This window comes from Pelophylax lessonae, assembly GCF_965119305.1.
Source record: "Pelophylax lessonae genome assembly, chromosome: 10".
Taxonomy (NCBI): Eukaryota; Metazoa; Chordata; class Amphibia; order Anura; family Ranidae; genus Pelophylax; species Pelophylax lessonae.
In genome coordinates this window covers 38,722,476-38,739,641 of record NC_138777.1, presented here as the reverse complement: position 1 = coordinate 38,739,641, position 17,166 = coordinate 38,722,476, and the positions used below count along the sequence as shown (strand labels likewise).

Genomic DNA, 17,166 nt, shown 5'->3' with positions numbered 1-17,166 from the left:
GCCAGTGTCAGGAGGGCGTCTATAAATGGCCTCCTGTGATCGCGCTGCTCATGCGCCACGCTCTGTGATTGTCAAGTCCTTCGGACATGGCTGATCACAGAACAGGGTAAAGGGCCAATGACAGCTGATCATGGAAGTAAACAGAAGCCGGTTATTGGCTTTTTTTCCCCCTCATGATCAGCATGAAAAGAAGAAAGCCGATAACTGGCTTCTGTTTCAGGGACATCAGTCCTGATCTCTGCCCACGATGTCCTGACCTCTGCCCACCATGGCCACCTATCAGTGCCACCTCATCAGCGCACATCTGTGAAGGAGAAAAATTACCTGTTTGCAAAATTTTATAAAAAAAGTATGAAAAATGTTTTAATCTTTAGCAAAAAAAAAAAAGCTCAGTGGTGATTTAATACAGCCAAAATAAAGATCTATTCGCGTGAAGTAAATTATAAAATTTTGTTTGGGTACAGTGTTGTCATTCAACGTGCGATGGCGCTGAAAATTGGCATGGGCAGGAAGAGGTTATAAGTCAGGGCTTGACAATTTTGCCAGCTACAAAAAAAGTTGGGAGCCATTTTTTTTTTTTTTTTTTGTGCATGCCGAATGGCTGGCTTCTGTCAGACCGGCTGCCATACACATGGGCCAAATGGTGGCCAGTTTTTAATGAACCGGCGGATGTTGCCTGGCATTCGGCCCGTGTTTACTTGGTTTGATGGGCAGTGGCTCCCCAGGGAAGGACAGTGCAGCAAGATAGAGGTGATCCAGTAAGGCCCTTTTCACACTGGCTTTCCGATCCGGTCTGCCTGTCAGTTTTTCAGGCGGACCTAATCTCCATGCAGCCCTATGGAGCAGCGGATGTCAGCGGAGTCATCTCTGCTGGCCCCCACTGCTCTCCGATCCTGTACGTGAAATCTGGACGGATGGAAACCCTATTTTCCATCCGTCTGGAGGAACGGATAAGATCAGATGAAAACGGACAGGCGGTCTGTTCTCATTCGATTTCCCATAGAGGAGAGCAGGGCTCTGACGGCTCCATCTCTGCACACAGAGCAGAGATGGAGCTGTCATCCGCCTGATCGATCCCTGCTGAGCAAAGTAAGCTGATGTATGGGCACCCAAAGACAGACCCTGAAAGCCTGCCTGCTTGCGCTTTGGTTTCCTTTAGATAACAGTGTGGGAGACGATAGTTCAGAAATAGAAGATAATCCTTTTGCTGCCATGGCAAAGGCATGCATTAATTTTTGGCTAATCACCCTGTTAGTATAGTGTGGGTTCACTCTATTTTTATCAACATTTCTTGCTGTGAGGGATGTACCCAGCATAGAGAGGCATCCTTTATTGTTTAGTTATATTTGTTACTTTTGTTCTCTTCAGTGCCTGGTAAGTTCTAAATCTGTTCAGTTTATACATGTTTATTTTATCCGTATAATTGCTGTGTGATTGTGTGCGCCATCACGTTGCAGAGTTTGTGATGTTTTGCTGCTATTGCAGTAAAGAATTGTTGTTAAAGTAGACCTGTCATAAGATAATTATGTAGGCTGCCTCTCCTTTTTATAAATTTTGACTTTTATGATGATGTTTTGGCTTTAACACTGAGTTTCCTGTCACATGGGTGCCCCTGTTCTAAGTAGGGGATCCATAGTCTGATCTGAATAGAATCGGAGTCCTTTTTTTTTTTTTTTTTTTCTTGAGATGGAGAAAAAAACGGATCGATGATATCCCTGATGGTAATAGATGTATATCTGCTATATCCATCCACACCTGATTAGGTCTTCAAAAGTGAACCTAGACGCAAAGATTATGCATTTAATCTGACGAACATGAATGATCTGGATGTAATTTGGACACACGTCGGTTTACATCTGGCCACCCATAGGTATACTTGAAAGTCTATTTTTATCTAAACTTGGGCCAGAAATGTCTGTATGACAGGGCCTGAAACGGCCTGAGCCTTTATGTAAAGCCAAAAATTTTTGGTTGGATCAGATCAGGGAAGGGTTAGTACTACTGTTGAAGATTTTAGTGCTAGTTGAGGGTCCATCAGAGAGAATTACATTTAGGCCTTGTTTATGCTAGCAGTGCTCTCTGAAGGGCAAAGGGTGAACTGTGTGGTTTTTTAACAACCCCCCCCCCCCAACCACTAGTGTAAATGAGGCCTTACTTCATGTCTTGGTGACTACGGTGAAGGTGGGATGAATTAGCTAGGATAGGATTATTATTCCCATCGGGGGGGTTCAGCTTTCAGTTTTGGATAGTGAATTAGACCCTCTGTTTTAATTGCTGTCTTCTTGTTGGAGAGATTTCCCCTCACTGCCTGTTCTTGAGACAAACTAACGCAAGAATAAGTAGTGAGGGGAAATCTCAGCAATACAGGGCTGGAAAGAATTTCAAGTTCACATTTTGTAAAAGATAAAATGCCCAGAAGCTGTTTAGCAGGGAATGAGGCGCCTGCACCGGAAGTGACAAGCGGGGCCGGTGCAGGTGCATTGACTCCTGGGAGCGATGACGTTCAGCTCCCAGGAGTCAATGCAAGGAGGAAGTGACGGCGCGGGCTGTGGCCGCAGAGGGAGAAAGTGGAAGGAAGGTGAGTATATTTTCTTTAAAAACAAGGTAAAGCAAAAAAAAATCGTGATTATCCGATTCTTTTTTAGGTTACTTGGAGCAAGCGGATATCAAATTTTCGTTTTGAGGCTGAAACTCCACTTTAAAGTGGCTGTAAAGGATCAAGGTTTTTTTTACGTTCATGCTTTCTATGCATGAAGGTAAAAAAATCTTCTGTGTACAACTGCCCCACAGCCCTCCTTAACACTTACCTGAGCCTCATCTCGTTTCAGCAAAGTGCACAGGATCAGGGTGTCTCCTGGGTCTCTTCCCCCTCATTGGCTTTTGGCTCCCACTACTTCAATCACAGCCAGTGAGCCAATGAGAAAGCAAAACAGGGCTGAGCTGTGCTCGGTGTGTGAATAGACACACAGAGCAGCGGCTCGGGTGCCCCCATAGCAAGCTTCTTGCTATATGGGGGCAGGAGGGAGGGGCCAGGAGCGCCTGTGGGGGACCCAAGAAGAGGAGGATTGGGACTGCTCTGTGCAAAACCATTACGACATGTTTGTAAAAAAAAAAAAATCTGCCTGTAAAGGATAAGATTACTTTAAAAAGAAAAATAATAATAAATGCACATTTAAAAAATTAAAATAAAATTGGGGCTGCTCTGTGCAAAACCATTACGACTTGTTTGTTAAAAAAGAAAAAAAAATCTGCCTGTAAAGGATAAGATTACTTTAAAAAAAATAAAAAAATAAATGCACATTTAAAAAAAAAAAAAAAAAAGTGCATTTATTATCCTTTGTTGCAGGAGCCTGGAAAGCATGGCACCAACGATCAGGAGATCACTGATGCCATGCAGGTCTCCTGCACATTGTTAGTATATCTGCTTACCCGTACATCCCTTATGGATCAGCCAATACTCCCTGACCCTGGGCGGCAGCTGCAGCACTGGCAACCTGTTCCACCTAAAATCGTCTTACATGTTCTCTTTTAATATCACTTTAAGGTTTTTCATTGCCACTTGTCATGTTTTAGTGGTTTCACCTCACTTCCAGTCCTGGAGACCAGAGAATCAGAAGTAAGGCTACATTCACACCTAAACGACATCCAACAAAAACACTGGTAATCTGCCAAAAAAAAGCTTATGTACTTTTTTGAGCCTCAGGCGTTTTGCTTCAGGCGACAAAACGCTCAGAAGTGAACAGGGGCCATTGAAATGAATATGATTTTGCTTGTTGGGCGTTTTGAGACTTCAGAGGTGAGCGTTTTACAAACTGAAAAATACCTAGGTGTGAACAGGGCCTAAGGGTAAGGCCCCTTTCACCCTTGTATGACCTAAAAGTTGTGCGACTATCCCGTGACTTGAAGCAATGCCTATGTGATTTTGAGGTCTATTGACCTCAAGTCGCATTAAAGTGCGACCAGAGTAGTGCAGGAATTACTTTGAGATCACTGTAACTTTAAGTTGCACGGATATTAACCACTTTACAACCAGTCACTGGGACTGTACTGCACAGTGGCTCGTTCCCGTCCAGCGACGTAGACCTTCGTCGCTGGACTCCTCCCCTTGTGGGCGGCGCTCGCGCGCCGCCGGAGGCTCGCTCCCGCTGTATTCAGTCAGAGCGGGAGTCGGGCCAGGGGAGGAGCGGCGGTGATCACCGCTGCTCTTCCCCGATCGTCGGGGAATTGAGTGTGGAGATCTGCCCGCTTGTGTAAACAAAGCGGGCGGATCTCCTAAGTGACAGCGATCTGTCCCTGTGTCACTCAGTCACCTCCCCCCACACACGTGCATACATTAACCCCTCCCTCTCCAATAAAATTAACCCCTTCCCTGCCAGTGTCATTTTTACAGTAACAGTGCATATATAGCACTGATTACTGTAGTAATGTCACTGGTACCCCCAAAAGTGTCAAAAATGTCAGTCAAGGGTTTGATCTGTCCGCCGCAATGTCGCAGTCCCGCAAAAAAAAATCGCAGATCGCCGCCATTATGCGTTAAAAAAAAAAAAACACCAAAAATGACATAAATCTTTCCCTTAGTTAGTAAACGCAATAACTTTTGCGCAAACCAATCAAAATACGCTTATTGTGATTTTTTTTTTTTTTTTACCAAACATAGGTAGCAGAAAACAAATTGGCCAAAAATTAAAAAAAAAATTAGATTTTTACATTTTTTTTGGGGGGGAATTTCATATAAAAAAAAATGTGAAAAATATTATTTTTTCAAAATTTACGCAGTTTTTTTGTTTATAGCTCAAAAAGTAAAAATCGCACAGGTGATCAAATACCACCAAAAGAAAGCTCTGTTTGTGGGGAAAAAAAGGACGTAAATTTTGTTTGGATACAGTGTCGCACGACTGCGCAATTGTCAGTTAAAGTCGCACAGTGCAGAATCACAAAAAGTGGCCTGGACGTAAGACAGCAAAATCCTCCGGTGGTTAAGTGGTTAATGGTATTCATTGGAAATCATGGGGTACGACTTGTCATGCGACTTTGCAGTCCCAAGTTGCAGGGCAAGTCACACGAGTGTGAAAGGGGCCTTAATCTCCCTAATGAAGAAGTGGCAACAAAAAGCAAAAGTATTAACTATTTTCCAATATAGCAAAAAATGATGAAGTCAATATTTTAGGTATTTCATGTGATCAAGGTTATTATTTTGTATATAATTCTTATCCGTGTGTGTAGAGCGTACGGATCTTATCTTACTGCAAGCCTCCCTACCTGGATTTAACTGAAAACGGAAGAATTTCCACAGTCTATTGGGCCATACACACTATAAGATTTTCTGAAGACTTTTCCTTTTAGATTTACCAAAACCATATAATATGAGGTCAAACCTAAACACTTTCAATTTGTCTGCAATCTGGCAGGCCCTTCCACTACATAGAAAAGGTAAATCTGAAGGAAAAAGTCTTTAGAAAATCTTATAGTGTGTATGGCCCTTAAAATGTGATGTGAAACAGACAGACACAATGGGGGTTCATTTAATAGATCTGTAGGGTCCAAAATCTGGTGCAGTTTTCAATGGTAGCCAATCAGCTTTTAACTTCAGCTTGTTCAATTAAGCTTTGACAAAAAAAAAAAAATGGAAGCCGATTGGTTTCTTTGCAAAGCTGCACCAGATTTTGCACTCTACAGTTTTAGTAAATAAACTATGTGCTGTTTGGTTAGGCTTTAAAATAAATGAAGGAGCCCTGAAGCATTTTTAATTTATGGAAAGAAATTGGTACACTTTCTAAATGGGAATATTGAAATTTGTTATTGCAGACGTGCCCTGCTGGTTCTTCATATGTGTAGTTACAATTAATAGCTCTACTTTAAGTTGGTAATTGGCTACATTTAGTGAATTCAGGTTTAAACAATATCTTGCTTTTAGCACAAGATCAGAATGTTTTCCTTCACATTCGATGCAGACCTTCATTGTATCCCTGTAGTTAGCACACAATTCATATTGCCTCTTTTTAGGCTGGGCTGTTGGCATTGTGTGCATGGTACCTGTCAGTCTACTTGTGAACATCTAACAATACATCAGTGACCTGTATTTAAAAAGATTATAAAGAATGTGATTTGTGTTTTGGACTTTGAGCTTGCTTAATGTTTGCTATAATTTGGCAGCACACAGTAAACTGATGTGGTCAATTTCTTTTAAAGATGATGTGCGAAGTGATGCCAACCATCAGCGAGGCTGAGATGCCTTCAGGGGGAAATGGAAGCCATGGATCGGGCTCCCCCCTACAAACGGACTCTGATTCCCACTTTGAGCAACTAATGGTTTCAATGCTAGAAGAGAGGGACAGATTGCTGGATACACTACGGGAGACCCAGGAAACACTAGGGATAAACCAAGGCAAGCTACAGGAAGTCACCCATGAACGGGACTCTCTACAAAGGCAGCTTAACTCCGCTTTGCCACAGGTATATATATCCTTAAATATTATTGTGTGCCTTTTTTTTTTTTTTTAAAGGGTTTTTATCTTTTTTTTTTAAACAATGTTTGTCTTCTGTTTTTTGATTGATTTTATTCACATAAAAATAAGCCATTGGTAAACTGTGAGGTAGCACATGCCTCTGCATGGACTCATATTCACATCTCTAAGGAGCCCTAGGTTGCCCAGCTAATGAGCGCCTGGCTTATGAAGAGGAGGGCCACAAGTTGTGGGTCTTTACCAGTCATGTGACTTTACAACCATTTTTCCTATAATGACTCGTTGCCATTTTGTTTGGCTTGTAGAAGACTGGACTTGAATTTCCACTGTTTGCTCTGTCTGTGACTACTTATTTTACGTGTGAAGGGACATTTCAGAAGATGCATATATCCATAAAGGACTATAGCATACACTAGGTGCAGCTGGCACAAATGTTTTTTTTTACTGTAACATCTGGTAACAATTTTGCTCTGTATGGTGCTTGTTAGGTTAGAATTATAGAAGTTGCCATTGTTGAAATGTTTTTAAAGCTGCAATTAGCTTCCATTGCTATCATCCACGTGCTTATGTCAATAGCTGGAACTGGTATGCGGGTGAGAGTTCCCATTTATTGGCAGATTAGACTCTCTCGGTAGCTCTGTAAGGGTGACGATGATCACAGCCTTTTTTAGCTTTCATATTTTTATCCTGACAGTTCTACTTTAGAATTGCCTTCTTTATAAGAGACCTCTCCCTATCTAAGTAGAGAAGCTGTAAGGCCCCTTTCACACAGGCGGACCATTCAGATCCGCCTGTCCGTTTTTTTGGTGGATCTGAACGGTCCCCCCATGCATTCCTATGGAGCATCGGATGTCAGCGGAGACATGTCCGCTGATATCCGATCCGTCAAATCTGGACAGATGGAAACCCTATTTTCCATCCGTCCATCGGATCGGATGGCATCGGATGAGAATGGACCGACGGTCCGTTCCCATCCGATTTCCCCCATAGAGATGCATGGGGAACTGACAGCTGTGTCTCCGCACACAGCACGGAGACACAGCTGTCATCCTGCTGCTCAGCGGGGGATCGGCGGCTCTCCCCCGCTGAGAAAAAACGGACTCCGTCCAACAGACGGAGTGTGTGAAAGGAGCCTAAAGCTACCAGAACTTGGCAATGGTTTTTCATCATGGGTCCCAACCCACCTTTGTCAAGCCATTGGTTTCTCATGAAGGCCATGCTTGCCAGGGACCATAAGCCTCAGATTCTCACTGAATACCATCAGGAGGCTGGGAGCTGCCAAAGAAATATGAGCAGCTTGAGTGCCAGTAGTGTCAGCATTTCCGATGCTCAGTTTAAAAAGGTTAACGAGTGAAGGTTGCAAATAAGACACTGCTTCTACTCAGTGATGGTTGAGGATGGAGTAAGTGGAAAACCCCTTTAATTTTATAGCCTGCACTGGAAATTCAAATCCTGGGAACCATAATGACATCCATTGTCCTCTGCCCAGTTTTCCTAAATAAGCACCATTTCTTTAGTGATGAAGGTATTTATTGCTGGTGGTATGTTGGAGAATTGATCCAATGCTATTGCATTGGCTATCATTGCTAGCAGATAAAAGGCTCTCGTATCTACAATAGACCAGGCACCGCTGTTCCTATTGTGCTTGAAGAACCGACACCACCATTGCAAAGTCAACCTTAAGGTCCCCTTTATATTAAAGTAAATCCTTGCTGGTTTCAGAAGTAGTCTTGGCAGGATTAACTGGAAATACGCTTAAATGTTGTGGATATTATATGTGCTTGGGTCACTCAGCTTCTTGTTTGGTGAACTTTCTTCAGTTGTCCAGTTTATTCTAGAAGTTTCATTGACATTCAAACTTTAACATTCATGTTTAAGGCTCTGTTCACATGTAGGCGTTTTGGGGGCGTTTTTCTGCTCTAAGGATCAGCTCTCAAAAAGCCCAACAAGACAAATCCTATTCATTTCAATGGCCCCTGTTCACATCTGAGCGTTTTGACGCAGTGAGCAAAACGCCCAACGCTCAAAAAAGTACATGAGCTTCTTTTTGGGCAGATTACAGGCATTTTCCACTGGTCTCTATAAAATCTAAAAACGCCTGAAAAAACACCTGTAATAGCAACGCCAAGTTGTGAACATAGCCTAAGGCCCTGTTCACACTGGGGCGACGCTACTTCCCGGGGCGACCTCACAGGTCGCGGCGCGCTGCTCGCACCGCGACCTCGGAGCGGCCGGCACGGACTTCATAACATTGAAGTCAATGCAGGTCGCTCCAGGTCGCCCCAAAGAAGCTCCGGTCCCTTCTTCTAAGTCGGAGCGACTTGTGTCGCTCCTATTAGAACGGGTCCACAGCTTCTCTATGCCAGGCGACCAGGTCGCCTGACAGGTCGCCCCAGTGTGAACGGGGGCTAAAACTGACAAAGTTGTTTCTCTGACTTTTTGTTTTTGTAATAGTAACACCTGGGGTGCTGTTTTGCTTTAAAGAGATTATGCAAGGCTGCATACATAAGCTTCACTTTATTAATGCAGCAGGCTACCAACATTCCACTGGGAATTTGGCCTATTGCTTTGTGTGTTTGTGTAGTTAGTAGTAGTTTTTATTGTCTTGTGTTTATATGTAGAGTTGACGCATTCGTTTACTACATGGCGAAGTCAAGATGTAGACAACCTCATACCATATCAAGATTTATGTCCCTTGTGAGTCATCCCTCAGAGTGCTAGAGCTTAGGTCTGACTGTAGGCCCATGTTTGGATTTTAGAATGCAAAATGTATAATCTGCTGTGCCTTGGTAAAGGGCATTGTTAAAGTGTTAGTAAACCCATATGCACATGGTTTAATATCGGAGTAGTGTACCTTCTCATTAAAATGGTCCATAAACTGCTGATTTACAGTGCTTATAAATACCTTCCTTTACATTGTAACTGATCATTGTAAAGTTTGTGGGCGGTGCAGATTTCAAACACGTGAAACCTTATGCACATGTCTCTGCACTATGTTGTGACTTATGCGCTAGTCTGCACATAGCTGATTTGTGCTCTTGTAGATAACTAGAGAAAAAGAAGTTCCTAAGGTAAAGGCTCATACACACTTGATGAAAATCGGACTAAATATCCTCAGATTTTTCTCTCTCCTGCTCGGCGCCGGCGGTCATAACCGTTTTTACTTAGCGCATAATGTTCACAAAATTTCTCCTCCGTTTTTTTTTTTGGGACATTTGTTCCTAGACTTCCTGGGTCGTCAGCAACTTCAGATCATGCGCGGTCTTTTGTATCCAATTTTTCGCGGACGTACTGCATACACCTTAAACGAAAATTGGTCGTGCTGGGGACAGACGATAAAAATTTTGATGTTTGTCCCTCCGTTTTTTTTCGTTGAAAATGTCGGCATCGGCTGCTGAAAGTTGTGTACACACTAGCCGAAAATCGTACGATTTTACCTCTGACGGGAATTTTCGGCAGATTTTCTACTAGTGTGTACCCCACTTAAATGGCAAAGGCCAAGAAAGGACTTCTGATTTGGGCCATATGGGGGCAAACCGCATACAGAGCCTGCGTAATCACTCCCACAGGACCCACAGCTGCCATGTACTGCCTCACATTGAGATGAATTCTAAGATGCGGCAGATCAGATGAATCTAATGCAATACATAGAAGAAAGTCTCTTTATGATGTAACTAATAGGCATAATATGCAGCTTAGAACAGATTGGTGAAATGAAGAACATCCCGAGCTCTAGACATATCGTGGTGTCAGTTGCTTTGAGTAATTGATTTAAAATGCCTTCAAAAGTGATTTTCTAGTCTCCTCACGTTATGCAAGCTCCATATTTCAACAATGCTTGTACGGTGTATTTACCTTTCCAAATGTAACGCAAGCATTGCACTGTATAGGAAAGGTAAAGTTTGTATTTGTTAGTTTGAAACTGCATGAATCTAGAGGAAAGAAAAGAGGAGAGTCGGTGAAGTATGAATAAAGAGACCCTTTCAAGAGATGTGGAGGATTGGAGATGTCTGGAGCAGAGAATAAGGTAAAGATGGAGCCCGAGGGCGTACTTTCCAGTTGTATGTCAGGACAATCAGCAGATATGTTCAGTGACGGAAGCACAGAAGTGGCTGAAGGCTTTTTGTCAGATATTCCCCGCTCCTGGGATTACTCCATGCTGTCACTGCATTTTCATCTTATTGGCTGCTTCTGCTAAGTGGGATGCGAGGTGTCTGATCACTGCACCGTCATCATCAGACCATTCCAAGGAGCTGAAATGTTAAAGGCATTTTAAGTCAGAGCCAATGGTTTAAAGCTGAATAAAGCTATTTCTGGCACAGCTATTGAGTATTTTGTTGCTTAGATTCTACTAAATGTTAGCGTGCAGATCTCATTTAAATTTACACTCGAGGATGAGCAGATATTGTCCAAATATAAGCGGCATAAGTATTGTTACTTGAATCTTGGTGTGCATTGTGTATTTCTGTGCAGTAATCCAGTTTGAAACATTTACTTCTGTGCTGGAGCTTCCTGCAATAAAGACCGGTCATTGCTGCTCTCTCTCTGTGCAGGGGGACTGATCTTGTTTCTGCACCCCCCCTCCGTATTTTTTTTGTCTAGTGGGTGGAGCCTATTGGGTCCCTCCCACAGCTCTGCTTTCTGCAAAGGTTTTGCTGTCGCTGCTACATTTACACTGTAATATCTTTTAGATTGTAAGCTCTAACAAGCAAGGCCCTATGATTCCTCCTGTTATGAATGGTTTTGTAACTGTACTGTCTGCCCTCACTTTGTAAAGCGCTTCCCAAACTGTTGGCGCTATATGAATTCTGTATAACAATATCTGGGTTTGCAAAGGCATTTTGTGCACATATAGTGAATTGATATTAATTGTGGCTAATTAGTAGATATTTGAGTGTTTGTGGCAGAAGTTTAGCTTTAAAGTTGAGCTTTAGGCTTCATTCACACAGGCACCAGTATTTTCTGCACTCAACTCAGGTTCTTGGCAGAGCTAGCAGTCGATCCTGCAATAAATACACACTTTAAAGCGGAGTTCCGGCCTCAAATACCTTTTTAACTAAAAATACCCCTTTAATACTAATCCATCGCCCTTTACAGAACCGCTATTCTCATACGTACAAGGTGTACAGTATTGGATTTTAGTCAAAATCTTACTTTTAAAAACACTGTCTGAGCACGGCCATCTTGGATGTGGGCATCTGAAGCCGCAGTGTAATCTGCTGTGTCCTTCTTCCTGATTCCAGGGAGTGTTCTGGGAGTTCTTCCTGATTCCAGCCTCCTGGTAGTGATGGCAAACAGCTCCCAGGATGCAATGCAAAGGCAGAAGTGTTGTCAGAGGGGGGGGGGGGGGGGAAGGAGGAAGTACAATCAAAAATGCCCTGAAAATAAGGTAAGGGACCCCCGGAAAAAATTGAAAATGCCCAATTGTTGATCAGCGTAGCGAGCACTCCAGGAATCACTAAAGTTGCAAAATAGGCTGGAACTCCACTTTAAGTACTCACTCTTAGATGTGTTTAGATGCATACAGCATTTAAATGTGCACAATTCTTCCAATTGCTTATGCGTGGAGGTGTTTTATATGCATAAAAATCTGCAGATCTGTGCAGCTAAAGGCAGCGCACATTTTTGCAAGAAGACACAGTTGTGTGTAGGGGCTCATGAACTCTGCTCCATTCACACCTAATCGCGGGAGGAATTGCCGCGATTTAGCCCGCAATTTTATATTGCTGCAGGGTGCATCTGCAATGCCATAACCTCATAATGGCACCCCAATCGCGCCACGATTTTGCAGCTATTGTCTCACAGTAAATCACGCTGCAATCGCTTAAAAAGGAACATGAGCTTTTTTTGGGTGACATCGTCGCGATTTGCTGCATGACTGGGGTGCCATTAGAAGTAATGGCATCGCAAACACGCCCGGCGTTTTGCAGCACTGTAAAATTGTGGGCGGAATCACTGCGATTCCGCCTGCGTTCAGGTGTGAATGGAGCCTTACTATAGTGCTGTGTTTAGATGCACAAAAAGCTGTACATTGCACATCTAAACGCAGCATTTTTCTGCATGTATGAATGAGCCCTTCGTTTTTTTTGAAAGTGGCATGTAATGCAGCTGGACTGTGTGTGTGTTTTTGGTATGTCATGCCCACATTGATTCCTTATACCTTTTTTACTGGATTATCTGTGCAAGGATGTCAGACTACATAGTGGTAATACAGGCATCTGCCTAGGGGGAGCGATTCAGGAAAACACACTTTGAAAGCTCTGCCCAGGATATGATCTGTATCTGAAGTGTTGCATGGAATAATGGTCATGTTGTTTGGATGCACGGTTCTAAATGGCATGATCTTCCACACATAGTCACCACAGGCTTTCTGCATAAGCGGTCAATGGAGAATTCTGTAAATTTAAAATATAAAGCCCGGTTTTTCTTGGTAACACGCATTCCAAGATCAATGTTGACATCATCATGCCTTAAAATTTACAGCTGGTGCCTTTACCATTCCTCATAGCAAGGTCAAGTTCTTTAGATGTTTGAGGTAAGTACATACAAGAGGCTGGATACATAGAGCATTCTTCCACAATTACTAGCATCCATGAGGTGTGTACGATGGAACAAAGTGAAGAAATCACCAAGTAGCCTATCAGCTTTTTTCTGAACTCCAGGGAAAACTTCAACTTCTGCAATAAATATGTTAAGTTAAAAATCAATTTATGACTGTGCTTTTGGGTGCACTTCTTGGAAGAATAAAATACCTAGATTATGAGAAGGAATAATACTTAGCTGATATGAGTTGATGAAAACCTTTTTCCTTAGATAAAATGGGAAACGCCCATAAAATAACTTGCAGATTAGTGATACAAGTTCACTCTTATTCAAAACTAAATTCTGTCTCAACCCCTTGTTAGGATAGGGAAAGTTGCTTTTGTGGGGGAAACTGAAGCTGGCTATAGATGGATCCCTCTCCCTTTTTTTTTTTTTTTCTCCCCCCAGCCAGTGAATTGCAGACTTCAAAAAAAAAAAAAGTCCTGTTTTTAACCGGTTGCCGACCGCCGCACGACTATATACTGCGGCGGTCAGCCCCGGCCAGGCAGAGTGACGTATCGGTACGTCACTCGCCTGTCACTGACTTGCGAGCCTATCGCGGGCGGGCGCGCGCCCGCCGCGGCTCGTTCACAGGCAAGTCAGTGCGTGTGACCGGCGGACTCGATGTCCGCCAGTCACACTGCGATCGCTCCTGTGAAGGGAGAAAGACAGAGCGGCTTGTGTAAACAAGCTGCCTGTCAGTTCTCCCTGTGTAAAAGTAAAGATCTGACCGTTCTACTATGTAGAACGGTTGATCTTTGCTTTTACACCAATAGGAATGTCCCTACACAGTAGAAAGCACGCCCCTAGGACACACTTAACCCCTCCCTGTCCAATAAAGTTAACCCCTTCCCTGCCAGTGTCATTTTTGCAGTAACAGTGCATATGTATAGCACTGATTACTGCAGTAATGTCACTGGTAACCCCAAAAGTGTCAAAAATGTCAGTCAAGGGTCCGATCTGTCCGCCGCAATGTCGCAGTACCGAAAAAAAAATCGCAGATCGCCGCCATTACGCGTTAAAAAAAAAAACACCAAAAATGACAAAAATCTTTCTCTTTGTTAGTAAACGCGATAACTTTTGCGCAAACCAATCAAAATACGCTTTTTGCGATTTTTTTTTTTTTTACCAAACATAGGTAGCATAAAACAAATTGGCCGAAAAATGTTAAAAAATTTTGATTTTTACTTTTTTTTTTTGGGGAATTTCATATAAAAAAATGTGAAAAATATTGTTATTTTTGCAAAATTTACGCTCTTTTTTTGTTTATAGCGCGTGATCAAAAAATCGCACAGGTGATCAAATACCACCAAAAGAAAGCTCTGTTTGTGGGAAAAAAAGGACGTCAAATTCGTTTAGGTACAGCGTCGCACGACCGCGCAATTGTCCGTTAAAGTCACGCAGTAAAAAATCGCAAAAAAACCCCTGGTCCTTTAGCAGCCAAATCCTCCGGGGCTTAAGTGGTTAAAGTGATAGTAAATGCTTGAATTAAAAATAAATACTGTATTTTCTGGCGTATAAGACTACTTTTGAACCTCAAAAAAATCCCCCAAAAATGGGGGGTCGTCTTATATGCCGAGTATAATATCTCCAAGGTAACCGAAGTATAAGTATTACCGGTAGATGTTATCTCTCAAGAAGGAATCCTGTACCGGTATACCGTATCTACCGTAGCTTCGGCTACATACAGTATACTGCGCTGAGCCAATCAGGGAGAGCGATGTATTCTATTATTGAGTGCAAAGCCTGCTCGGATTGGCGGAGTAACATCAGCCCGCCTCTCTGACTCTGCCAATCCGAGCAGGCTTTGCATTCAAAAATAGAATACATCGCTCACTGGGATTGGCTCAGCGCGGTATACTGTTTGTAGCCGGAGCTACGGTACACTGGTACAAGATTCCCACACAGCCAGCGTCTTGAGATTACATCTACTGGTAATACTTATACTTGGGGTACCTTGGAGATATTATGAGAGATTACATGTATTACAGTAATTGGGGTACCTTGAAGATCTATGAGAAATCTGATGTTTTTCAATGGTGTTGCCTTGCTTCGGAAGGAGGGTAGTCTTATACGGCGAGTATAGCCTAAAACCCATGTTCTAACTTGAAAATTAGGGGGGGTCGTCTTATACGCCGGAAAATACGGTAAATGAAAATGACAGGCATGTTATACTTAGCTGCTCTGTGCAGTGGTTTTGCACAGAGCAGCCCCGATCCTCCTCTTTGGTCCCCTGCCAGAACCTCTGGCCCCTCCCCCTCACTGAGTGCTCCCTTATAAAGCTACTTACTATAGGGGAGAGGGGGTGGCAATCACGCGTGCTTACTCCTGAGCCTTGCTATGTGTCTGACACGCACATTGTGGCTCGGTCCTGCCCCGGGCACTCTGCTTACTAGCTGTGTATTGGCAGCAGCAGGAGCCAATGGCTCCCATTGTTGCCTCTTTGTACAGTGAGGAAGGAGAGAACCTTTGCTCTTAGGTACAATGCTGTATAGAGAACGAGCTAAGGTAAACATAAGGGGGGACTTCTGCATTTACCTTAATTTAGAGAATGAATTAAGGCAGGGGTAGGCAGTCTTAGAAGTGGAGATTTAACTAAACTACATGGGAGAAATCCAAGATCACCGGGCACAATGTCGCCTCATACCTGATTTAAATCTCTAATTGCCGTATTGTCGTGTCAGTCTTGTGCATTACACGGCACTCATAGGTTTAAATCAGCTGGTGAGAAGGCAACATATCGCCTCCACACCACCTGTCAAACACACTCTGGTGGCTTTTCTGAGGATCAGAAGTGCCTGCTGCACTTGTGAATGAGCCCTTAGTTGCATTCCGCAGTGGCATCCTTAATGCTTATTCACACTTAAAATTGGGGGTCGGTAAAACCCAGCGGTTGAGCTGCTGAGGCAGCAGCCAAAGGCGTACACCTACTGCAGCAGGAATTAAACCCCCTGTTGCTTTTGGTGGGTGCCTACGGCCTGCCAGTTAGAACCCATTCAAGTATATAGGGCCACTCTGCTAGCGCCCCGCAACTGCATGCTTCTGCGAGGTCCAGGGGGTTAAAGCAGGTGGTAAGAAGAAAGCAACTCAGTGCCTGCTTTAACCTCTTGTTTGCTGTACTTCATAAGGTTGCAGAGTGGCCTCATTTACTTGAATGGGTCATGCTTGGCAGATGCTACACCTACTAACCATGACAGGGTGTATAACTCCAGCTGCAACATGTGTACACACCTGGTCACTGCAGCTAAAGTGAGGGGGGGCATGGTGCTAAAAGCACATCTTATCAATGGGGTTACTACTCCCCAAACTGCAAATGTAAATGAACTCTTACTGTGCTGAGCCACCTATAAGGCTGCTTTCACACTGCCGTGTTGCGGTTTACCTGCACCACGGGTGCACTCAGTGGTGTATTTAGGTTTTGTGCTGCCCTAGGCCTGACTAAACTTGTTCACCCCCTAATTTAAATATGACCCACCCCTTCCTGTAAAGGCCACCCCTGTTCCTATTTATGACCCACCCTGTCATCTGTAAACCACAGACCATAACCACAGTCGATCAGTGCCCATCAGCATAGCTTCATCAGTTCCCATAAGTTCAGCCTCATCAGTGCAGCCTTATCTGTGCTGCCTCTTTACTGCCCATCAGTGCAGCATATCAGTGTGGCCACCAGTGCAGCCTTATCAGTTGCCCATTAGTACAGTCTTATGTCACAGGATTAGTAAGATTACTCTTTGAGGATATTTAGACTTGTGTTTGCTGCCACTGATTGTAATTATAGGATTATTTCACTTATTTGTATAATAAATAGGAAGTCCATAGTCATTATACAAATTAATGAAATATATTTTTTTGCTGCCCCCCTGCAAAGTGCCGCCCTAGGCCAGGATAAAGCACTGGGTGCAGTGCATTTGTGACTTTCCTAAGTTAGCTGTTCTTTGCCATAGACTTCTATTATATCCTGCAGGTGTGCCACACTTTCTGAAAGGGCACCAAAACTCCTGCATTCAGAAATTGCACCAAACCCACAGGATAGAATAGAAGTCTTTGGCTAAGAGCAGCAATTCCACAGGAAAGCTGCAGGTACACTGCACTGCACTTGCGGTGTGGGTAAACCACGGTA

General features: G+C 43.4%; 1 protein-coding gene across 14 annotated transcripts in view; it reads left to right on the top strand.

Moving 5' to 3' along the window:
• PPFIA1 (PTPRF interacting protein alpha 1) overlaps positions 1-17,166 on the top strand; it is a 250,246-nt gene that overhangs the window by 11,687 nt on the left and 221,393 nt on the right. For all 14 annotated transcript variants that reach the window (XM_082270052.1, XM_082270051.1, XM_082270050.1 and 11 more), the window contains exon 2: positions 6,190-6,453. In XM_082270052.1, the coding sequence (XP_082126178.1) occupies positions 6,190-6,453 (264 nt within the window). The remainder of the gene's footprint in view (positions 1-6,189; positions 6,454-17,166) is intronic.